Source organism: Amphibalanus amphitrite, unplaced genomic scaffold (assembly GCF_019059575.1).
Source record: "Amphibalanus amphitrite isolate SeventyFive unplaced genomic scaffold, NRLGWU_Aamphi_draft 000790F_arrow, whole genome shotgun sequence".
Classification (NCBI taxonomy): domain Eukaryota; kingdom Metazoa; phylum Arthropoda; class Thecostraca; order Balanomorpha; family Balanidae; genus Amphibalanus; species Amphibalanus amphitrite.
This window is the reverse complement of record NW_024882284.1, coordinates 116-25724: the sequence shown is the minus strand read 5'-3', so window position 1 is coordinate 25724 and position 25609 is coordinate 116. Positions and strand designations below refer to the sequence as shown.

At 50.9% G+C, this 25609-nt stretch overlaps 1 protein-coding gene across 1 annotated transcript; it reads right to left on the bottom strand.

Moving 5' to 3' along the window:
• Window positions 1-499: 499 nt before the first annotated feature.
• LOC122366187 (chloride intracellular channel exc-4-like) lies at window positions 500-19515 on the bottom strand. Its single transcript, XM_043338143.1, has 6 exons — window positions 19484-19515; window positions 17026-17292; window positions 11127-11289; window positions 4402-4576; window positions 2881-3020; window positions 500-1607 (listed from the first exon to the last, which is right to left on the bottom strand). Exons 1-6 carry the CDS (start codon window positions 19513-19515, stop codon window positions 1527-1529), a joined length of 858 nt encoding a protein of 285 aa, XP_043194078.1. The 3' UTR covers window positions 500-1526.
• Between the last annotated feature and the right edge of the window lie 6094 nt (window positions 19516-25609).

Here is a 25609-nt window from a genome sequence, read left to right as displayed (position 1 = left end):
GGATGCTCCCTTGGAGCGGCACCGCTGCTCCCGAGGGAGCGCACCCCGTAGCCGGGTGCACAAAGTGCTTGGGGGGCTGGTCGGCCTGTCCATTCGGACGGGCTCAGCCCCGGCGACTCTCTAGGGTGTCTGCCCAGACCAATGTTTTCCCCTAATTTCTATCATCCTTCCGGCTCTAAAATGGCCTTGTCAGACCGAAAGGACCCAACCCAACAAAACAAACAAACAAACTAGGTGAGGTGCAATGTCTCAAATTGAAAGTTTGACTGCTTGTAAAATGTACAAAGATAGCCATATCCGAGCAAAACGGCTTAGAACAGCACGCTACTCAAGAAAAAGAAAGGTCAAAATCGTTCTCCATTTCTGCTTTTTTCGACTGCATCACATCCAGCTGATCAACTGATCCCAACAAGCAATCAAAGTGCACCTTTCATGTATTTCTTTACTTCTTGCACTGTCCGACATCCCCAGCTTCTAACTCCAGCACACAGACCGTATGTCAGAATATATGCAATATATATTTCATCACGCATTCTGTGCATGCCGTCACACGTCACCAGCCGGCCGTGACAGCGTGTGACGACCGTGACCAGGCGGCGTCCGTCTCAGAGTCGATAAACTGAATAACAGCGAGAGAAGCACTCAAATCAACAGCTTTCGCCAAACATCGATGGTCCAAAATATATCAGCCGCAACAGTAAGCACGAATTTCCGTTGGAATGTTTACAGAAAACAGCAGTTTTCCAAGAAAAAAAGCAGCGCATAGCAAAAGTTCGTTGATCGTTATGCAATGGAACGCATGACCGGGCTGAATTCCTCAAACATTTGGACGGCTTTTTACGGACGCGACCCAGCACAGACACCAGCCTGCCATTCGACTATGACAGCGATAACAACGGCAGCGCATCTCATGCCACCGCACGCGAGGCACGCTGTAAATACTCAAAAGGCAGCGACTCTAAACAGCTCCCTAAAACTTTACTGAAGAATACTTAACATATGTGGCTAAACCTAGAAAGCACGTCCGTCTGTACCGCGCGACGGACCCGGGACAACACAAGAATGACTGCAGTAGTCGCTAGCGCCAGGGAGCCGGCCTGCCACGTCTCAGAGACGCGATACGCTGTGCGGAAAGTAGACAAAGCACATAGAAGTAACCCAGGTAAGTCGTTTGGCCGTTTCTTCTTCAATTTCTGTGGGCATCACGTCGCCAGGCGGCGTTAACCGATAAACAAACAAAACAGACAGACATACTGACAGAAATAGAAGCCACGGTTGGCATGGCCGGTCAGCATCACGCCAAGACGCACCGGGACAGCGCTCGACCGCCGCTGGAACCACCTACACGAGCACAGGACGGTCTCTGGAAGTCGTATAGCTCCAGCCCGGCTGGTCTCCACTCTCAGCTCCCCACCAACCCACCCGTCGCTCGGACAGCCGGGCGGGCGGGTCGGGCGGAGCGGTAAGGCACGCGCAGGGCCGCGCCGGCCCGCTGGACCTCTACTGGTGTGCGGACTGTGCGTGGATCACTCCACCTGCACCGAGGCTGGGATCGAGGTGGTGAACGAGGGCGTCTCCAGCTCCTCCCGCTTCTTCATCTTGGTGCCCTGAGGTGGCAGGAGGGAGGGAAAGTGGGTCAGCGGGAGAGAGAGAGAGAGAGAGAGAGAGAGAGAGAGAGAGAGAGAGAGAGAGAGAGAGAGAGAGAGAGAGAGAGAGAGAGAGAGAGAGAGAGAGAGAGAGAGAGAGAGAGAGAGAGAGAGAGAGAGAGAGAGAGAGAGAGAGAGAGAGAGAGAGAGAGAGAGAGAGAGAGAGAGAGAGAGAGAGAAAGGGGGAGAGGGGGAGAGAGGGAGGGAGGGAGGCGCACACATGCAAAACAAACAAACAAATCGTTCGAGGAAGTCGTTCGTCAAGATAGAGTTTTCAGCCATCAGCTAGCCTTGCCACAGAACGTGAAGATAGAAGGGATTGAGTCGCAAAAAAAAACTGACAAATCCCATACACTTCTTAGGCACACAGCTACTTACGAGCGAACGGTATGCACTTGATCCCTGGATAGGCAGCGTAAGCAAAACATGATCCTTGTTAGACAGTGCATATGAGGAGTTACAGAAATGCAAAATCAACAGACCCATCTCCGACAATATAAAATGGCAGACCCGGCCGCGCAGGCACAATCAGCTAGCCGCTTTGAATCTGGCAGCTTTAAAATAATCGCCTTGAGCGGTGAGCTCGCGGTTATTTTTCAACAACACGTCATTCGCAGTGCCCCATGACAACGACACTGGCTTTCGTTTTGTATGTAAGGTCATCATACATAGTCACCTAATGAACTTAAAATTGTTACGTGATACAGCGCGAGAAATCTTTCTTAATTAAAATTTCTTATTACACCAAATTTCCTGAGTTGCTATGCCACGTGTCAGTTACAGTTACACTGGCCTGTTGCAGTTTGTAATTACTGCAACCCTTATCAAAGATCTGCTGCAATTTATAATGTGAAAAATGATCAGCTGCAGTTTGAATAACTGCGTGTGCCAGTGAATGACCTGCTGCAGCTTATAGTAGTTGATACTGCGACGTGATATGTGGTTTTACGGCGCCCGAACTTCAGAGGTCATCGGCGCCCATAGTAGATACTGATCTGCTGTAGCTTGTAGTGTCGTGTATAACTGACCTGCTGCAGCTTGTAGTGGTTGTGTATCACTGACCCGCTGCAGTGTGTAGAGTGTCGTGTATCACTGACCTACTGCAGCTTGTAGTGGTTTTAAGACTGACCTGCTGCAGCTTGTAGTGAGTAGTGACGTATATTACTGACCTGCTGCAGCTTGTAGTGTCGTGAATAACTGACCTGCTGCAGCCTGTAGTGGTTTTACGACTGACCTGCTGCAGCTTGTAGTGGTTGATGATGTCCTGGTCGGCCGGACACGACTGTGTGAAGGCGTCCAGCAGGTACATGTGGTGCATGTAGCGCCACAGGTTCTCGAACTCGGCCGGAATCTCAAACTCTTGGAAAAACTTTCCTGCAACCAGAAACATCTGTCACCATCACATATGCCGCTGTCATTTATTGCCAGCGGCGGCTGTCGTCGCAGCAAGCTTTTACAATAAATGGCCCCGGGCCGCCGCCTCAGATTGCCGAATGAACAAATGAAAAAGACACACGACTAATGTGAAAAGATGTTTGTGATTAACAGCGATATCTGTCGAACACATGACCCAACTAACGACTGTGATTCGGCTCATGAATCACCGAATCCCCGAGTCAACAGTTCCGCACTGGAGACATCCATTGTCAGATTCATGACAAACTTGGACCGTCTGTGTCTCAGCCACCGCCGGCAGCCCATAACGTCCGGCCGAGTAACGAGACAAGGCCACTAATTTGTCGCCGTATCTATCTGCAAAGTTTGTCATCGGACCACCGACCTGATACGCGGGTCGGCAGCGGCCGGCTCGGCACTGGCCGATAAGGGCCGCACCCGTCCGTTGCGGCGCCCCATATCATCCTGACCGCACTATAAATGCCGGAACAGCGAGTCCCACAATCTGGCCGCGGTCAGAGCAGCCGTATGGCCCGGGTCGGTTTTGTCGTCTGGTGGGGTTGCAGCGACGATTTGCAACCAGCGCGGATAACAGCTTTACAGCCCGTTTGGCAACAGGCAAGAGCCATGTGCAGCTCGATAATAAACATGCACTTATGCTGAATTGTCTGCAAACATGCTATTTATTCCATTACATTGAGTGCGAGGCTGAGTGGATATGTTGGATCAACAAAGCCTTGAAAGGATGGGATGCAAATTTGAGAAATCGCGATTCAATATGCAAGTTTGTTGATTCTGGACGCCGTAATGAGGTCCGCAAATAACTCATGAAAACAGGAGCGTTATAGGTTCGTCAATACACCATCGATTTCTCATCCAGACCATCTGACCTGAATGGCTCCGTAAACTTTGGCCAGCATTACGTCAAGGAAACACAAAGCGATCAGCAAACTGCACCGTTCCTTCCAGTCAACAAGCCTGCAATGACCCATGACGCCATAACATCCTGTGGACATTACATCGCTCAAAAGTAGTTGACCGGACCGGTCACTATCGACTCCTGGAAACACAGGCCCAAACAAACAACCAGCTATCGCAACCTTTGCCCATCAGATCAAAGTTTACATAGAGCTCCTTGGAGCACTTGAAATTGTATAAGCCCATTTCGTTGTGTTGCCACAATATCGCATAAACATCTTTAAAAGTCATCCACACCATTCAAAGAGAACAAAACACCTACTCCTCACACCACTTCTATTCTCCTGAAAGTATGGAAATTACGTCAAACACCAGAGCACAGATTAGCATCCCAGATCCTTCCAAACACTACTTATCCCGACGAGCTCTCCAATGCTCTTACCAGCCACCCGGATGTGCTGCAGCTTGGGCATCAGCTCGCAGTCGAAGCAGCACAACGTGTCGCCCGTCAGGAAGCGCGTCTTCTTCTGGCCCAGGTGCTCGTCAATCTTCCGCAGCACGGAGAGCAGCACCTGCTTCGAGTGGTCGTCCCCCTTCATCAGCATCAGCTTGAATTTCTGTGGGAGGGACAGTCAGTGGTTAGATACAGGTTAGTGTTCGGGCATTCGTGGAACGGAAACACGCAAGTCTAGATGCCCACTTTCTGGGAAAAGCTGAGATGTAATTATAATCATAGCAGCAGTGTAAAATGTCCTGTGACGGCCGTGCTGGGCATTGTCATGAATGATAGCGACAAAATGGTCACTGCCGCGGGCCTGATAACAGCACGTGAACGTACGATCACAGACCAGCGAAATGGGAGCACAGGGAACATCCATTACAGCGCCGCTCTCCGACAGAACAAAGTATGACGGACGGGCGACTTCAACGGGCAGTTGACAGCCGGTAACCACCCGTCAAACAGGCTGAGCTGCGGAGAGCGTCCACCAGCTCCCGGGGCAGTCCATCAGATCACGGCGTCAGCCCGTCCCGGACCGCGGCAGACTGCTCACTCCCGGGGCGCTGCATACATCACTCGAGCCCAGGTCCAGCCGGCGCCAGTCAGCCCTGAACGAGCCCAGTCGATCCCCAGCAAGCGGCTGTCGCTCTCCGCTCGGCGAGACCCGTCCCCAGCGCTCCTCCATCTGACTGGATTAGTCCGCGGAGACTGCCGATCTCAGGTCGATCCCGTCTCCGACCCTGGGCGGTCCCGGGCCAATCCCGGCCCCACATCAGTCGAGACGCTGCGGCCGCGCCGGCCATCCGCCGGCCATCAGTCCCTTCCCGGGCCGGCGCACACTGGTCGGAAACGCCCTCACGAGAGGCCACGGGCGATTCCGGAGTTTCGGATTATTTTTTATATAGATCGATTTGAAATTGATCAAATTATTATACTTAGGCCAAAAAAACTAATCCGGGTGACCAAAAATAGCTGTAATCAGCCCCCGAATATGGGGTATCCCAGAACTCGGAAACTGACGCGGAGCAAGAGGTTTCTTGAGCCGGATATTCAGAGTCTTATTGCTGATAGACACCTAATTGAAATCCCACATATTATGCATCAAAATGTTCGTTATGAAGTTGCCGACTGGTCAGTGCAAAATTTTTGGTATACTTTTTCCCTAACTAAGATGTACTATAGCTTTTTTATGAAGGCTCTCCTACAGTGATTCTGGAATATAGCTGCAAAGTTTAGGTAAGGAAACAACAGGTAGTCCCATCTAGTTCCACTCTGATTTTTTGTGAGATGAAGTAGGATTTAAATTTACACCAGGGCAACATAAAAGCTAACTGCGCATATTTGCGCAAAATTTGCAGGAGCCGCTCTTCCTACCCAACTACCGCCCGCCCCGCCCCAGTTTCGGCTCGGCCGCCGCGCCCGGCTTACGCTGACCTGTGCGGCCTGCACGCATCCATGCGTAGTTGACTGGTCATTAAAAACAGATGCGCTTGAGTTTATGAATTTTGTGAAAAGCTCGTTTTATGTATGCTTTTATGTATGAACTGACATCAAAAGCCTTCCACATATTGCGTGGCGATTACGGCTTGCATTTAGAGAGCCTTGCTATTGACAACCATCACTCGGCTGAAGAAAGTGGAAATTGAAACCTTCGTGAATATAAGACGCTGCAAATATAGGACACCTGTCACTGACGTCGGGTTACCTTGGGCCGTCTTTTTACATTAGATCACAATTCCGGTATTTAACCCTGGCCGGACCGATTGGTTATCTACATTGACCGGGGAGGGTTGGTACAACTCCCTCGCCGTTTCGCCTCTAATTGAGCTAGAGCCTCGCGGAAAAAAAAAACAAGCTTGTGTGCCGTTATAAGACACAAAAATTAGGTACTACCCGATTTTAAGGTCTTAGGTCAGCCAGTGACCTCTTAGGTCAGGTAAGTGCCACAAGGCACGGGCTCGGTTTTAGGTTAATTACTTTGCCAAAAATGGTCGCACTGCCGCGATTTTGACATAATCGTGTTTGTCTAGCTCAGGCGCGTTGAATGCTGTACTTGGTGTTCGGGTGAAGTCAACTTAACCCTCGCCGGCACAGGCCATTTTGCGTCCTTCGACGGCACAAGGGGGGGGAGATTATTTTTGGTACGACCCCCCCCTCGCGTTTGGCCCCTGATCGAGCTAGAGCCTCGAGGAAAAACGAGCGTGTTGCCCGTCACGAGAGGAAGCCGATAATACCCAATTTTAAGGTCCTAGGTCATCGGGTGACCTTCCAGGTCAGGTCAATGACCCGAAAACCGGGAAAATCGGGACCTGTTAGAAAGTCGTAAATTGTGGCTGCTATGTGGTTTTCCGGGGTGCTGATCACGAATATCGTATTAGTTTTGATCAGAGATGATGTCTTTAAGCATTTAGACCAGGTCGGGTCAGGTCAGGTCAACCGGTAGGGGTTGTGACGGGTATTCGTAATACGTGTCAACCGCCTCTGACAGCTTCGTAACATGTTACGAAGGCGCCAAAACTACTTCGTAAATGTTCAAATGGTTGCTAAATTAGAATTCAGCTCCAAAAACTAGCCTAGAAACATGTAAAACTCGAAAAAGTGAACCGAGGTCACCCGAGGTCACCAAAGGTCAATGACCTGACCTGACCTTCAGGTGACCTTGACACCCATCCTAATGTATGGGAGCAACATCAAATCACATGTTTGAACGTTTGAAACCACGAAAAGCTTGCAAGCGCGCGGCTAATGTGAGCCGACATACGCCGAATCGCGATTTCGGCCAAACATGGTCACGGAAAAGAGGTCACAGGTCAAAGGTCATTGGGGTCAGGGTCATGAAATTTTCAGGGTAGGTGTAAAATTGATCAATGCGAGGGTACTGAAAGTTTCGTCGCGATCAGTCGCTTTTTACGCGAGTTATTCGCAAAATTCAAGGTAGGTACGTTTTTCGGCTACTAATCGTTTATTGTTTTCGTTTCCGAAAACAATAAACGGCTACCTAGTAGCCGAAAAACGTACCTACCTTGAATTAAGATGTCTAGTCGTAAAAGCTTGAAATCATATATTATTCGCGAAAAACCTTAGGGGGGGGGGGGGTGCATCAACCTGTGCCGGCGAGGGTTAAGGTGTTAACCTCGGGTCAAGGTCAGGTCGGAGCCCTCAGGTCACGAAAATGGTTGAAGGAGGTCATATCGCATATCATTCGATTTGGCAGGTCTTCCTGAGTCCAATGGTGGCTTTCCCGACTCTCTAGCTCCATCTGATCAGGAGTTATTGACGAAAATCTTACATGGCCTTAGTGACGTCATAAATGACGTCACGCAAAGTCAACAATGCTAAAGTCAAGCACTGAACCTTGCAAGGAGTGCATGAAACCATTCCCGGTGCCCGAATAGCAGCTCCCAATATCCCTTGTTGACTTAAAGTGGTGCTAGATCCTGTATTATACTCAATTATGACGTCATAGCTTAACAGATTCACGTCATATATTTAGTGCTTGACATCCAAATGATAGCTTACATATGACAGAGAAGGTATGCAACGTTTTATGAAGTTTGCTTCACTAGTTGTGGAATAACAAGCAAAACACTTTTGCGGAAAGGCCGCTGGCCTCTCGCTGGAGCGTTTCCGACCAGTGTGCGGCGGGCCTCCTTCCGAGCGCGCTATGAGCCGGGCGCTGATCAGCCGCTCGGCTCGTCGACGGACGGCCCGATTCCAAACAGCAATGGGGCGAGACCGTGCTTACGGCACTGGCGGCCAACAATCGATGGCGGAGTCTCGGCGGCCAGGCGGACCTGGCCGCGGCACGGGCGGGTCTCGGGTGAGCCCGAACGGCTCCTCGCGGCCGCGTTGAAGCATCATTGCCGGCAACCGCTGCCAGAGGCCGCTCAGAGCCGGCGGAAGTCGTTGAACAACCCCTCGACGATCCTTTAAGGCGGCATAAGTCAGCGGCCGTCGGGCGGCGCGCCGCAGCTATATCGCGGCAAACGGCCATCCCGACCCGGTCATGCGTGCCCACTGATAGGCGCCGTTAGCCGTTATCTACGTCGAAGCTTTGGCGAAGCTTTGTCCAAGTGGCTCTGTCGGCCCACTTGGCCCAAATGGCAGCCGTCATGGAAGTGAAACTGACTGCGTGGCTTCCGAAAGCCAGTAAGTCAGTTCATCTCAAGGACTGTCGGTTGTCAGTCCTCTCATAGCTTCCATGAAACAATCACCAGCTTGAATAAAATTATACTAAGCGAAGGAGACGGGACAATTCACAGTGCAATGCTAGCATCTAACAAGCTGACAGTTCGTAGAACGTACAACATAGTTATTTGGTACCAAGAAGACAGCTACACATTTCCACACAACATCCTCATCTTGTAGCCTTCATTTCATTACATACGAGCTCCTCATGCCAAACGCCGCCCGAGTCCGATAGTCACAAAGGACAGCTAAAGGAAAAAGAGTACGATGAACATTGCAATGTTGATAAGGTTCTAGCGCTTCGAGCATGATCAAAGCTTCCTTTTAGAGGGGATCAACTCCTGGATGCTGTCTAACAGTATCGGTGAAAAGTGTTGAGGAGCGAGGACCGGACAAAAATGTTTGGTTCTTGAGCCTATTTTGGAGTCATGAATAGTTATTCCCAAGGATTCACCCTTTTAATCACCAACCTATAACTGACCAGCTTTAGGATGAAATCCACACAGACGGAACAAAGGAGCATGCAGTCAACAATCGACCAACATTTCAAGCTAAACCGCAGGAAGCAAGACTCAATGAACCAGTGAAACAAGCAGAGCACGCGACTCGCCGCCGCCCGGCCCTGCCCAGTCCAATTCAGTCGTATCTAAATAGCCAAGTTTGAAGCCATAAATTGCGGCCCGTCTGTGGCGGCCGGTCACCGAGTCCTAATTCAGCAGCATCAATCTCCGACTGACGAGATTTTTCAGCGGCCGCTGATTCACGGCGCTGAAAAGAGAAAAAGCGGCAAATGGACACCTCGGTGAGATGGAGATAACGGATGGGGGCGACGAATTGTCATCAGGAAACATTACGGCGACATTTCGCTGGAGATGTTAATCCGAACCTAAAAGCGTACATACAAAGCTGGCGTCCACTCCCACATTAGTACCATGAAATGCTGAAATAAAATAGTGTTTTCTTTTTTCAGCGAAACTGTAACAAATGTTGACAGGAGCTTGTAGTTTCATGTGCAGCCAAATAAGAAACTGCAACAGTCCCATTTCCTACCAAGAAGCAGGCACCTGGCACTCAGCTTATGTTGGTATTCAATTGCGCTCCGATGTTGGGTACCTATTCAAAATGCTGGTTGGTCAACATACCAATCGATATGTTGGCGTGGACTTCTATGGAACTTATCAGCTATTGAACTATTGCATTCAAAGTCCCCTGGTCTGTGAACATCTCATGTCATTTGTCTTCTGTAGGTCAGGCGTTTTCACCCACGCCATTCCCAAAAGAGCATCGCCCACGGCACCAAGCCAGGTGACGCCGTTGTCGGAGGGAGGGGGACCGGAGGAGTGCAGGCGCCTGCAGCAACAATACCCGTAATGGTGTTGTGTCGACCGATGCGTCATCGTGCGATCGTAATCAGCCGCAGCACGGGTCTACCGATCGGGTCGGCCCGGCCCGGCGGTGGGCGGGGCGATACGGAGCAGAGAGGCGACGGCGGCAGGGTATCGGCCCACAGGGCGGAGTCCAAAGCCAGACGACATGAGTGACGCTCAGAACTCCATGGCAGCGAGAAAAACACGACAGGATCAGTGGAAGTGGATCGGTATATCGACTCTGAGTGATTGACCACGTTTTGGGTTATGGAGTTGTGCAGAAGGGCGAGAGATTGAAGAATGTGATTCAAATAATGGCATTAGCGCGGCGCAGGACAAAGTTGTCAATCAAAGAATGAGCCACCTTATTATTGAAAGATACGAGCTTTGTCATGGAATGCAAACCTCCAAGGTTTGCACAAAAAAAGATGGCCCGCACATCGCAGTATGACGGCACGCAGGCCTAACACTGCAGATTGAGATGTGACATCGCCTGGCACACCGGAACACTGCAGATGTGGTCCAGGCAATCAGTCAGAGAAGTCTGGGAATCAGCCATCAGCCGACCGTCATAACATAGGTTGTGACGGTCGTCATTAGAATCTGGCGGAAAAGTTTCGGAAACGAACGACCAGAATTCGGGCGCAGCCGACCACAGTCCCAGGAGAGCGATGAGCCGAGAAAACGTCTGGTCTGGAATTAGCAATATTTTCCCCGGTTCGAGTCACCGCAGTGCTGCAACCTGCAACTGATCGCGTCCCGTTCTGGACTGAAAAAAAACATGCATTTGAGCCATGCAAAACAGCCATATACCAAGGTCGACAGTTTTCAAACATAAACATGTTTGCGGAATTGCATGGAGATGAAGCCTGAAACACCAAGAAGCAACCGTTACGCGAGACAAAAATTATATGTCAATGCCGCAAAAATACTTTATCAAGGGATATATAACAAAACAAAAGCATTTATGATATACCTACAAATCAATGTTACCGGCACAAAAAAAAAAATAGCTGCTAGACCTCAACGGTACCTCATCTCACATCGGCAGCCCAGTCATTCAACACATCACTCTCAGCACCACCCGCCCCGCCCACACTTAATCCCACTCACGCTGTAGACGTTCTCAATCTTGGTGGCCACTTCCTTATCCTGTACGAACAGGTTGTGGCCGCCGGGCACGTTCTTCATGATGTGCCTCTCGATCTTCTCGTTTTCCAGCACGGCCAGCCCGTTATCCACCAGGATGGGCGGCGACGTCGCGTCAAAGTTGGACCTGCGGCGGACGGGAGAGGGGGTGAGCGGGTGTCTGGGCCACGCTGAGAAGTAGCCGGGCTCAGCTCATGGGTGTTACGGAGCAGCAGACAAGCCACGTCGGGAGGCAATGTAATTACGGGTGAACTCAGGGGACCTAACGAACACAGGGCTAATGGCCACCGGCCAGACGGTATTGTTATTGAATGGGGCAGAAGCGCTGCTAAACTTAGCTCCTTGGGTGAGAAGGTAAGCTGTACTTCGGCTGGCCGCATTAGGTCAATTCTCATTTTGCGTGCGCTGTATTTAAATACATGTTGATTTTGACATAATTGATTATGATAACCCTGTTTCGACTTTTTTTCTCAAGGCCCCAGAAAACAACTCGCCTTTGCCACAAACATTTGAAGTAACCAGTAACCACACTCCTTCGTTGCACTTCAACATAGCCACATAACTGACCTATGCCAGCGTGCCGCAGCATCGCAAGTGCTACACAAAGCAGAATCAAATCACCATACATCTTCCTTGCCCTTGGCATGCTGGATTGGTAAACGTATAAAATTAAATCATAAATCGATGTTTCTGCTATTTATTAGCATCCATAATTCATCCGGACTAAATACGGCCGGCAAAGTGTTTCCGGCACAGTGTTCGGACGGGCCAATTTACGGCGTGCGCCGATTTATGTTCTCTCTCCGGGCGTCACCGTGCAGGAGCCGTGTGCGCCCGACCCGGCGGTGAAATACGCCGCGTCTCTGACCGCCGGGGACCGATATTTATCGGCTCCCCAGCCACCGAGCGCCATTGTGGAGCGACTCGTCGCGACCACTCGACCGGACACTCCGTAAATTTCTGAAATTATTTCCATCCTTCATCTATATAATCTCGGCGGGCTTTGAGCTGGGCCTGGCAGCGGCCAGTGGCAGTCGATAGCTGGCCTATCTCATCAGCGGCAATGCGTCCGCGGTCCATTGGCCGCCGCGGCCGCCGCCGTACCGCGGCCGGGATATGTGCCCGATGGCGTCATCGGCGACCGTCCCGGGCGATACAGCCGTGACACTGGCCGGCCCGCTGCGCGCTATCTATTCTCGTCAGGCGCCGGCGTATCGCGGTCTGCAAACATTTCACGCCGCACACGGGGTCGTGGCAGGTATTCGCTGTCGGCTGCAGCGGCGCTATAAGTCAGCGAGCTGTCAGCGACGGGAGGTGCTCAGGGAGAAGTGCCGCCCCCCCCCTCTCCTCCCCGTCACCCCCTCCGCGGCCCACCGGCTGTTGGCTATCGCTCGGCTCCGGCGCAGCGATTCCAGCGTCGAATGCCCCGCGGCGGAATGGGGTCACGTCTGCTGGTGACTGCCCGAGGCTATTCGAGGCCACTGCAGAACCTTCGTCGGCAGAGGCGTCTTCCATGACTGCCGCGGAGATCCATTGTCTGAGGAATACGACTGTCTCAAACACTAGACAGTAAAGTGCAGAAGAGTGCCGCTAAGGGTCAGGTAATAGGCGGGAGGCATTGTCTACCTTTTTGCGGTATCAATGGGAAACACATATAATCAAGGTTCAATGCTTGTCTGGAATGTGAGTCACAGTTCAAGACAGCCGAAATTGACAATATCCATTATCCAGCATATTTTCACAAGCGGCGGGAGGCAGAAAACAATGCTGATGCAAAATATCCTTCGGTTATATCGAAATTTGTCCGTTCAAGTGTAGCATCAGTCAGGTGCACAACACGAACCATCCAGACACAGCAGAATTTTCAGCGACCTTAGCCCTCAGCCTTTTTCGCGAGCCGGATTCTGTCAGATAAACGTTCTCCGATAAATTTCAATCATCTAAACCAGCCAACAGATCACATAACCCCGTCTGAGCCATACATTTCAGCCAAGCAGCCGTTTCAGATTGGCGCGCCGCGGTAGACAGCCGAGTCTGCCTATCACCGCCCAGCAGAAACCATCGCCTTCCTCCAACATTCGCACCGTCCAGTAGCGGGCCGGCCATCCACCAACCAAACGACTGATTTGTGATCCTCACACTCACACTAAAGCGACACGGGCTCTCTTTTCGCAGCGGGGGATCGCAAACGTCCGAACGATAACCCGTTCCAACGACAGCCGAAATCCCTTCGCGCTCCCTCTGATCCGGTCGCAACACCTCCTTCAATCCGGGCCAGATCAGCAGGTGTGACGTCAGCACGGATGACGTCAGCAGGTGACGTCACCGGGGCGACAGACCGTGCACGGCGCAGGGTGACAGGTCCATGCATATGGTGGCGGCGCGGATTACCGGCCACGATTACAGCTCTGCTGCGACGGGACCCCGCCCGCCGGCAGAGATACATGACCTGTCGAGCGGCGGCCGGCGCGAGCGGAGCCTGCCAGTGGCACCCGACCGCTCTTTCCTCTCTCTCGGCCCCGCCCGCTCTCCCAGCAGCAACCCTCTCCTTCTGGCAGACTCGTTACGCTCAAAGCCCGACCTCCCCCTCCCCACGCTATCCCAGGCCCATGCGGTTTATTGAACCAGAGATGGCGAACTGAGCCAGTGGTTCCACGACCCCTAAAGCATATGAAAGCCTTCTCCGAACGGGTACACATCAAAACCGGCGCTGCGAAGCGGTTGCATTTATGCTTAATATGCATGAAAAGCATGAGCTCTAAACAGACAGCCGGATGCAGTAACCATTCACCATTTTCGAGGATAGCAATCCGCTTCTTTTGAGCGTTCGGGAAACTTATTGAATTGAACTATGATGGCCTATGATGGCAATCGGTAGAGCTTGAGAACATTTCGGCAAAACATTCGCTCATCGATGCTCTTAATCTATCTTAGCGTTGATTGTTATTTGTGAAGCATTCAGCGCAGCTTAGATACTAGATAAGTCTGATGGGTAGGTATGCAAGTCTCATGAAAAAGTAGCTGATTTACACCTAAGGAGCGAACTAAAATGTTATTGAGCCTGGTAAGCGAGCTAAGAACTTTGGTAAACTAAAACACAAACTTTGTTTTTGGTTTCATGGGGTTACCATTCATTATTTTGAGGAACCTCAGACCCTTATTGATCTTTCACACATGACAATTGCCCACATATCATGTTCGTTCTCAGAAAAAATACGATGCTCACACAGGAAGCGAAACGCTCCGGACGGATACCCCATGGCAGCTATGAAATATGTCACCCATTCTCCAACACAGACATGACAACTAGGTGTTGTGAATGTTTCCATTTCATGCATAAGTGATCAGATTACGGCGCATCCATCAACTCGGGGATACTGTTGCTCCATGGGCCACCGTCCCGAGTAAGCTCGCCCAGCTGAATGGGGCCCGCCAGAGCGAATGCAAACCAGGCGCTGCAGTAGCTCGGGAACAGCAGACGAGAGGCAATTCGTGGTGGCCGCGACGGTGGAACACCGGGCGCTATGACTGCCAACGAGGTCGTCTGACGCCCTGCAGTTAGTCGTCTCCGGCAGCGGGACAGGAGATCCTGTTGACTGACCCCATTGTGCTGTCGGGGACCCATGTAAGCATATTGAGGAGAGATATAAATTATTGAAACTTGCTTTGTCTTTCTTGATAATGAATGTTGAGTAGTTTGTGCCAGAACAAAGAAATTAATGCTTTGTACATTATTGATTTACCAAAGATGTGGTAAACTTCGACAAAAAAGTTCCATCTCAGACGACACGAACTGCCGAGACACGGGATAAATAAAGGAAGGGATGTCGATGACTGTCGAATGAGAAGTCTACAAAAAAACTTTTTATGAGACCTTCGTGAATGACATTATCTGGCACCCAGTGCATAACGACAAAATAAAATTTCAGAGCCCTAACGTCATTACAAATGCCATAGCTTGCTGTTTTGATGGATCCAGAGAGTCAGTTTCGGAAAGCGTTTCCATGGAAGTTCAAGTCAGGGGCTATCAGCTTCCATTGACAATGCAATATTCCTACATTTGGACCCAAAAGTAGTAAAAAATAAACCCTGATCACTCCAAGTTTACTGAGGCCAGGGCGTTCCTACAGAAACTAACCTCAAATACGGGCTACTTGAAGCACTTCGACAAGTCAGAATTGTTCCCTCTCTTTTGCGCAGCTCATGTCCCATATATTATGTTTCAACAGCCCCTAATCTAGGAAAGCATGCACCTATTCATGTCAACGTCCTCAAGCCCCTACCAAACACACACCACCATCATGTTTTTTTTTTGGGGGGGGGGGGGGTTAGGCCCTTTCGGTCCAATTAGACTAGAGATTGCAATCCCGGAACGTTTTGCCAATCCCGGGATCCCGAAAGCCTTTATTTCGGGATCCCGGGATCCCGGGATCCCGGTCTAGTCACTAAAGGTCCGGGTCGTAAGAATAATTTCCTACTGACATATTTTGCGTCTTTTAGCTTACCACAAACAAAGAGGCAACCAAAAGACATCCTTAGACCATGTCATTTGCATTAAAAACGATTGAATTTGCGAAGGAAACGTTTCGATTTGATTAGCATTTATTCCCAATTGGCCTTTATAAAACTGTGCGTCAACCAGTGCGTTTACTGCCTCATCTCGTCATTAAGACGGCCGTTCCAGCACATCCACGCCTCACTCACTTTTCGTCTACGCTACTCGTATTTAGCGCGACAGTTTTAAGCCATTGCTGGTAGGTCTGTCAATTTTAAAACTCGCGACCAGTGTACGCCAAATTTGGCAGCTCCCTATTTCACAATGTTTTCAAGACGTCGCTTGGTCACTTCACCTCCTTCCGGTTCTACATTCATCACTAATGTCTCTCAGACTTTGCTCCAAAGTCGCTTTGAGGGCAGAGTCACTGACAGGGAGAGCTCCACTATACCGTCTTCAACGTTTAAATCAGTGAGCTCTGCCGTCACTTGAGTGACATCTGTGACATCTTTCTGCGACACGAGCTCAAAGACTGTCTTGATGACCTCTCTTGTTCCGGCCACGCACGGACAAGTCAGAATCGCTGAACGATCCGTGATCCTGATAAAGATGTTACAGCACTGGTGCTGCAATTTTTTTTTTGGCGTTCAGGACCCTTTTTCGTACACATTTGAGCGGCTTAACCGCTGTGGGTGATACCCGGGAGCTACCAACACGGTCGATTGTGGAAGGCCGATACGGGGTGCCAGCTAAATTGTTTCTCTGCTTTATGTCACGCAGCACTATGAACAGTGTAACCAAGACTCGTGCAGCGGCTACATTCTTTTTATGGTGAAAAACGGATCTTTTCGGGATCCCGGGATTGGCGGAATTTCGGGATCGGGATCGGGATTAAAATCCCGCCGGGATCCCGGGTTCCCGATCCCGGGATTGCAATCTCTAAATTAGACCATTTCAGAGCCGGGAGGATGATAGGATATAGGGGGAGACATTGGTCTGGGCAGGCACCCTAGTGAGTCACCGGGGCTGCGCCCGTCCAGAGGACAGGCCACCCAGCCCCATGGTACTCACTGCACCCGGCTACGGGGTGCGCTCCCTCGGGAGCAACGGTGCCGCCCCAAGGGAGCAGCCCGCATGAGATAACGTTGCCTGTCCAGCCCGGAGGGGGTTGTGGTGCGGAGGAGAAGGATTTCTGTATCCTGAGGATGGAATCACGGAACGGTGTGACCTGACCACCATCACCGACGCAGCGACTTGTATGTGTCGATCTGTCCTCTAGCGGTCGACTGAGCAACTAAAGCTTCCGTACCCGGAGTACGCGTCGATGTGGCCTCTAGCGGCCGACAAGCGCAACTAAAGCTTCCGTACCTGAAGTCTGGTGGCGGTTTGAGCATGTCAACAGTGGTGACTTTCAGCGAGATGGTCTTCAGCTCGGCCAGCAGGTACAGGTCCATGAAGTACTCCTGGCAGAACAGGCACGCGCCCTTCCTCCGGCCATCGATGGTCGATGCCTGAAACAGAACAGGGGCTGGTGAGATTGAGAGAACTAACAAGGTCCGTACGTATAACAGCTGCCTACGTAGAGGGCAGCACCGGTACACAGCCACGACCGGCTGCGGCCTCAGCAGGTCTGAACTTGGGATAGAGAAAGACGGTTGGGGAGAAGAGAAAGGCCGGTGGATATAGAAAAGGATAGAGGGAGGAGGACATGGAGTAGGTGAGAAAGAGAGGAAAGGAAAGAGAGGAAGAGAGCAGAGAAAAACGGAGGGAGAGGAGAGGGAGAGGCCGAGAGGAAGAGGGAGAGAGATAATCGTTCTTTACTTTTGTATGACTTCCTGGGATTTAGTTTGCATCGCCACAAACCAATTTGCGCTCGTTATGTATGTCATCGCATTCGGTGAAGACTGCGAAGTGCAGAATGACCATGGCCAAAAGTTCCCTTAGAAAGCAGAGCAAAGTGAGGACGGCAGGCTCACTTGCTGTTGCAACTTGATTGCATTTAAGAGTGATAACCAAAAGCGTATGCCAGGACTAAATAACATCTAACGTTTTGCAACAAACTGCATGCAGTGGCCGCGGCAGCAACAAGATCTGCCAACTGCTGAGAGCGGCTCACTATCTCAAAAGGCTAGACCATCTGTTTTACCCTCCCCTCCCCATCCGTCAACCCTTTCCCTTTCATCATCCACCCCACCCACAACGAATGCCTTCATCATGTTCAGCACAGCCAGACTATCGTCCCTGGTCGTACTTCGTCAGCCCTCCGGAGAAACTGCACGTTAAGCTGAGTCACGTCTAATCAGACGCACCACATCCCGAGGCCAGGCGGCGGACCTGATAGGAGGTCCTCCCACACACCCAGTCAGACATCTGTACTGAGCACAACACACAGCTCGTTCCCATGCTGTTTGCTGGACAGGAAAAAGTGCAGAAGCATTTGTAACGAGTCAACTGTGCCCTTGGATGACAAGGGTCGTTGGACGGTTGCAAGCTTTGTGGGTAGCATGCGTAGGAAGGAGGGTGAGCACAAGGAAGAAACAGATCGTGAAAGGGAGATGAAGGGGAGAGAGAGGGGGAGAGAGATAGAGGAAGAGGGAGAGAGAGAGAGAGAGAGAGAGAGAGAGAGAGAGAGAGAGAGAGAGAGAGAGAGAGAGAGAGAGAGAGAGAGAGAGAGGAGAGAGAGAGAGAGAGAGAGAGAGAGAGGACGAAGTAGAGAGAAAGGCAGTGATGGGGATGGGGATGGAGAGGCGTCCACTGTGGGATTGTGAATCGGATGCCTACAAACTTGGCTGTCTGACGGGGACATTTGGTGCATCAAATTCATAACGCCTTGAGAGCATGGGCGATTGTGTTGTCACTCATCAATAAGTACTACTTGTTTCCGGCTGATTATTTTCTATATTCATTTTAATTACGAGCGAGCGAGCGAGCGCAGCGAGCAAAGCGAGTCTTTTCAATATAACGGGAAAATATCAGTATGAGCGGCCCGACCCGGCCTGTAACGCTTTTGAGAGGCTTATATCTCAGTAACCGCTGGACCGATTGGCCTGCAGTCTTTTTTGCTGGGTAGCCCCATCCCTTCTACCCCGTAATTGACTACTTTCGATACATCTCAGTGACCGTCGTGGCACATGGCACGTGAAAAGTCAAGGGTGTTCAAGCTGTTTTGCAAAAGTAGTGATTTTGAGAGGACCATATCTCAGCAGCCGCTTGGGCGATTGTCTTGCGGTAATTTTATGTAGGGTAGCTGCATCCTTTCTACCAAAGGTCGGATACTCTTGATCTATGTGAGTGACCCCCACTGCACGTGCAAAATGCAAAAAAGAAGAGGTACCAAATTTGTTCCCATTTCAATAACTCGGTAATTACTGCGGCGATTTCGCTGAAACTTGGCATACAGGTAGGCAGCCACCAGGCAATGCATTCCCATGTGTTGCGGTTAGGGTGCTACTGCACGTGCGCACGTGCAGGGGCGCTCCTAGATCTCGAGAACGGCTGGGCCGATTGCGCTCAAATTTGGAACACGGTTGGGGACCAGCTAATAGGGTGCCTTGCAAAAGTCAGTTTGGACCCCGTTTGCACGTGCGCACGTGCAGAATGCCGCTTCCAGATCTCAGGAACGGCTGGGCTGATTGCGTTCAAATTTGGCACACCGCTAGCGACCGGTTAGAAGCTAGCCCTAAGAAAAATTAAGGCACACTAGTCACTAACCCTAAAGCTTGGACTGGCGTGCATACGTGTGATTATCTCAAATACCGTATGCATACGGGTGCTTATCTCAAACACCGTATGCATACGTGTGATTATCTCCAACACCGTACCCTACCGGTACTTGAACGTGCTGTGTGCAGCTTCCATGTTCGCGGTTTTCCTTCGAGCAGAGAGATAAGGAAATTCACCGTAGCGTAGGTTGAAGACTTCGGTGTCCGTGCAAGGAAGTACTCGTTCTAGCCAAGCCGTTTCAGCGATAACCATAAAACCTGCCAATTCCACCATCACATCCTGTTTGAGGGAGATAAGGCCACGAATAAGACACGCCACCTCGGCCTAGCCGTGCACCCAAGACATGACTCAACTATCTAGCCAGTAACTCCCCTATCGCCCGTGGAATTACACCAAATCCACACCGAACCGTATCAAGCCACCCACACACAGTACATAATCGACGCCGAGTAGCGCCCATCTGAAGTGTGCCAAAATCTGGGCCAAACGTGCTTGGCGTGTAAGCACACACGAGGCAAAAACACGAGCGCATGCCACGAGGGTGCTCACTCGTCGTCAGGTACGCACGGCTCCGTGCAAACGGTGACAGCAAAGGCAAACATCAATAAACTAGGCATGGTAAATCGTTCAAATCATGTATCAATTCAACAGTCCAAAGGTGCATGCCCTGAGCCCATGTTTCACTGGATATATACAAACAGCATCGACGCAATGAAGGTGACACAAATGATCAGGGAAATACTGAAAGTCAATTCTTAGTTTTGTACATATAACAATAGGGATTGAATCATTGTGTTCGTTCGTGGGCATATTCAGTTTTTGAGTGGTATTTAACCATCCACGGACACAACAGAAAACTACACCTTTTTAGCCGCGATTTAAAACAGTTGAACTCCATTTTAAAAAAGCTGATCTGTGATTTAAAACTGTTGAACTTGGGTTTAAAACACATGACTTCCGTTTTAAAAGAATTGAATGCGATTTTAAAACAACTGACGACGATTTTAAAACAGTTGAATTTATTTTTAAAAGAACTGAACTGCATTTTAAAGTGTACTAAATATAGCATTATCTCATTCATTATTAATGCATTTTGTTGTCATGCAACCTTATCTAATACCTTGCCTTTTCTGTTGAAAGTGTAACTAATTTTTGTTTGCTGATGTGTTCTGATTATTGCTTTTTGCAATGTTTTTAAAGATAAAAAATCCGTTGTGATACTGGATTGTCAGGAGTGGCTGCGCCGAGCTCTCCGACAGTGCCATCAGCCCATGGACAGCATCGCCGTGGTGTGTGACAACACCCCGGCCCACAACGGCATCGAAACGGTGGCTTCTGAGGCCGAATTCGAGGGGCTTGAATTAATCCGAATGGCCCCCTACAGCGCGCCCCTGAACCCGATAGAAGAGTGTTAGTCGGCGTTCAAGGCGGCCATGAAACGGTCCATGGCCGTCACCTTCTGCGACATGCTGAACACGGGCGAGGCCGGTCCTGGAGGAGCACATCGACAGAGCCATAACAGCGATAACGCCGGTGTTCTGCCTCAACTGCTACAACCATGTCCAGAGGCACTACGCTGGCTGCATGGCTCTCTTGGACCTATCCATGGGTGTATAAGCTATGCTGTGTACCGGCTGCATGTAGCATGCCCGAAGATATGCAAAGATAGATGCGTCACAAAAGCATGACGATTTTCTATGCAAAGTTACATGTGTACATTGTTTCGAATAATTTCGATGTTAGCTAACGACTGTTTAGCAGTGAAACCACTGACAATGTTATCTGAATAGCCTTGCAATAAATGCAGTGGGATTTTTTATCTTTAAAAACATTGCAAAAAGCAATAATCAGAACACATCGGCAAACAAAAATGCAAAAAATTAGTCCTACATTTTCAACAGAAAAGGCAAGGTATTAGATAAGGTTGCATGACAACAAAATGCATTAATAATGAATGAGATAATGCTATATTTATTACACTTTAAAATGCAGCTCAGTTCTTTTAAAAATAAATGCAACTGTTTTAAAATCGTCGTCAGTTGTTTTAAAATCGTATTCAATTCTTTTAAAACGGAAGTCATATGTTTTAAACCCAAGTTCAACAGTTTTAAATCACAGATCAGCTTTTTTAAAATGGAGTTCAACTGTTTTAAATCGCGGCTAAAAAGGTGTAAACGGACTGCAAGGTAATAGAAAATGCTCTGCCAGTGATGCGTTAATTCTCCAGGCCGTCAGAGCGGTAGGCACTAGGCACATTCTCTCCAGCAACACCACTGCTTCCTAGGCAGGCCACTCTGGGCCCGTTTGATAGTCATGTCATGCTGGCATGACCACTGAGCCAAGACGACCCGTTTGTCGTGAAGGTTCACTGGTTCACTGCACTAGGGCGCGGCAAATTTTCAGAGTTACAGACTTATTAGTCATTATGCATTGACTTCTACCTTGACCCGCACTTCAGCAGGGGACTTTCAAAGCAGCAATCGGTGCACATATTCACGACAATCGAAAACCGCCTGACCACTCAATCTTTGCCCCGTGGCATTAAAAGGAACTTGCACAGATCGCGGTGCCACAGATCGAGGGTGATTATCACACTCGGCCTCAAGTGCCTCAGCCTGCTCACCAGACCACACCTCATCATGTCCCCTCCCCCTCATCACACGCACACGTGTCTGGCAAATGACGCCCTGAGGTGTGGCGAAGGACAAAGAACCACAACACCCGAGGGGGACGGCACGCACGCCATCGCTCACTCAGGAGGCAGTCACGAAGCCTTGACACGGCGGCACCGGAAGCGGAGACTTCCGGTCGGCAGGTACCAACAACAGATGGAGTGACGGGGAGCCTGTTATGGCTAAGCAGACACCAGGGCTGCGGAGTCGATGGATTTTCGGCGACTCCGACTCCGACTCCGACTCCGACTCCGGCTTTCAAAAACCAGCTCCGACTCCGACTCCGACTCCGGGCAGAATTGTCGACTCCGACCGACTCCAACTCCCGACTCCGACTCCGCAGACCTAGCAGGGCTGCGGAGTCGACAGATTTTCGGTGACTCCGACTCCGACTCCGGCTCGGGTTTCTAAAATCGACTCCGACTCCGACTCCGACTCCGGTCACAACTGTCGACTCCGACCGACTCCGACTCCGACTCCGCAGCCCTGACGTCAAGTATAAGTGAATTTCACGTACCGGGTTCCCAGCTATAACACGTCCCAATTGGGTACAGTATTGATTCTGTGAAGTAGGTGCTCGTAAGATTATTCCGCAAACATGAGGGGCCTTCCCAATTTTCCGACCTCATTGACCTATATGCATGAGTGATGGTATTTCAAGTAGACAATGACATCAAATATCCATCAAAAGGCGTCGTGTTTAGCTGGGTGCGGCTGATACTGTATCTGCGATAGCTTCCGATACCTTGCCGATACCATGCAACCGCAGCGGGAGCACAAGTCCCACATCCGTGCACCCTGCCCAGCTGCTGCAACCGTGTTATGAGTGACCTCACAACTAACCTCGCACCATAAGACGATTCGTAGGGCCGAGTTCAGGTCGATCGGACTCCAGCCAGACTGAATAGCAAATTGGATAGTCACTATGCTCATTGCTCATTCTTCTGACCATGAGGCATGAGGTGAAGTAAATTTTATCCGAAAGGCTTACTTCACTCCACATTCAGGCTTAATGTTGCAGATCAAATAATTAATGTTTGGCTCGTTTCACGCCGGAATGAGTAATCACAGGTGTTCACAATATCACATGTGGTGTAATGATGTGAATTTGAAGCCAATGGGCCTATGTCACGCTATAATTTAGCTTATTTGTATCTAACCTGCTGGATGGTCCACTCCCAGCTAACGTGAAACACACAATCACAGAATGAACGCGGCGTATTCTGAATAAGAATTCAGGAGAATTTATTCTCAAACCATCAATGAAATCCAAAATACTGGCCAAGTGTTCATTGGCGTCAGTCATATTGCGGACTGCGCCAAAACCCTAGGCCAGAATGACGGAAGGCGCCCGTTATACCAAGCTGATCGGTCGGCAAGGACTGCGTGGAGCGAAGGTAGCTGCGTGGAGCGGAGGTAGCGGTAGTGCCGCCGTCAGCTGACTCAGTCGCGTCACGTGCCTCTCCGCCCCCGCCCCCGCCCGGTGAGCGGCAGTGGAGGTGCGGTGCAGCGCCCGTTCAACGATAGGGACACGAGATAGCACCTGAGGGCGCCTGCAGCCACTGAAGCCCTTTAACAATACCCACTTCAACGGAGAAAATACGGTTTAAATACGACACGATCAAAGTTCGAGCGAGTTATCGTCTAACCCGACCAGCACACAGTGCTCAAGTATGTGCCAGCCCACACTGCCAGCAGCCAAGTGCAGCGCTGCAGCGTTGCCATGTTCAAGCTCGACACGATTGTCGTGGCGATGCTGCGCTGCAGCTACTGTCTACGTCATTCCACGGTTCTCACCGAGCCGGCGGTAGTGGCTGCAGACAAAACTAGCCGAAATGTCGTCAAACATTAGCCAGTAGCGCGGAGAACTGAGCGGCAGTTTCCTCATCCCACCCCGATAGCAAACACGTGAGCTTTCACCCGTCGCCGACCCCAGAGCCGGTGACTAAGAGGACCCAACCCCGCCGAGCGTGCCCCGTCACCACGACACTCGAACCAGCCTCGCCCGGCGGGGCACACAAACGCCCGGTAAAAAAGACGGAGCGTGGTGCGCTATACACCGCGCCGCTCTCCCATACTCCAGCTCCGCCGCTTGTCAAACCCAGCATCGCGCCGAGCCAAGGACACACTGCCGCACTGGGCGACGCATGGCCGGCGTATTCGGCGCCCCGCGAGCGCTGCGCATACACAGCGCATTGCGCTACCGCGTGACAGGCGAGTGAGAGAAAGAGAAGAGAGCACGGCAGCGGGCCGCCGCTTGCTCTGCCCGTCCTTTCACCGTCGTTACTGCTTTGTCGGTAGTCTGACACTCACTACCAGCGCCACAGAGCATGGCTCGGCCAGCTGGCAGGCGAGAGAGCCGGCTAGAAGCAGAGACGGCGCACGGTGTGCCGTGCAGGCTGCAGCCCGCCCCACAGACAGGCTGGCGTCATGACGGGGTTCTGTTGGACCGCTGCAGAATGGATACATGTACTGGCTGTGCAATGCGGCGACATGAGACAAAGGCAGAAATAAGGATAAACACAATGGAACAGGCGATAGACAAGGCAGCTTTGTTCAAAGGTCTGCGTATGCAAATAAATGAGGCACAGAATATGGCAGCGTAGATCAGCTGCTGTCTAAGAAAGTAACTAAATGATTAGTAAATCGGAGCACCATTAGAACCATAATTCGAAAGGCTCAGGATTGTAGCCAGCTTTTCTGTTCAGGGAGCTTTCAATGGATTGCGAAAAGAAAGCTTGTGCTACGTTTTCAAATTTGGTCTAAGGACAGCATTTACCAATTAATTAGGCTCTCTCGGATCTCGAGGCCACGATTCTGAGATACAGGCCATTCATTGCGTCCATGAGTAGCAGTTAGTTACACCAGAGCAGGGTCGCTCCTCCTCGGGCATGGCTTTAAGTGACTATAACTCTCTAAATATAGCCCCGGGTGCAGCCGAGCAAAGCCACCACGACTGTACTTCGTCAACAGCACGGCGGAGCAAAACTCCGAGAGCGGCTGAGGAGCCCGTATCAGCGATTTACAAACAAACTATTCCGTCTGTGACTCTACCGTCTCTCGAATCATGTCGGACCACCTCCAGTCAGTGCGAACTGCGGGTCGCTCTCGCCGTCCGCACAGTGACCTTGTGTGCGCAGCAGCACGCACGAGCGTCCGGCCGCCCATGGCTATTTCCCGGCCGGCCTCGGCCCTCGGTCACGCCCAGTGGCGTATAGTATGTCTAAAAGAATGTCCCCTCGCCACCACGCGGCGCTGGTGTCGCGAGCCGGTAGTTGTGAATCCGGACCAAACCACGCATTCCCATGCGCTGGGCGGCAGCTACGCAGTGGCTGATAGTAGCGTAATCCCGAACCTTCGTGACACGACCTCGGGAAGGAGGAGGGGTGTGGGCGGGGAGCGCGTGGTGCGCTCCCCCGCCCGCTAAGAGGGGTGCGCCGCGCGGCGCGCGGTATAGGCTGGCGGCTGTCTCGGCCAAAGGGCAGGGGTCACACCCAAGCCAAGGATTGCTGATGAGGGTTCGTAGGGACTGTGAAGTTTTGCCACGTTTGACACGT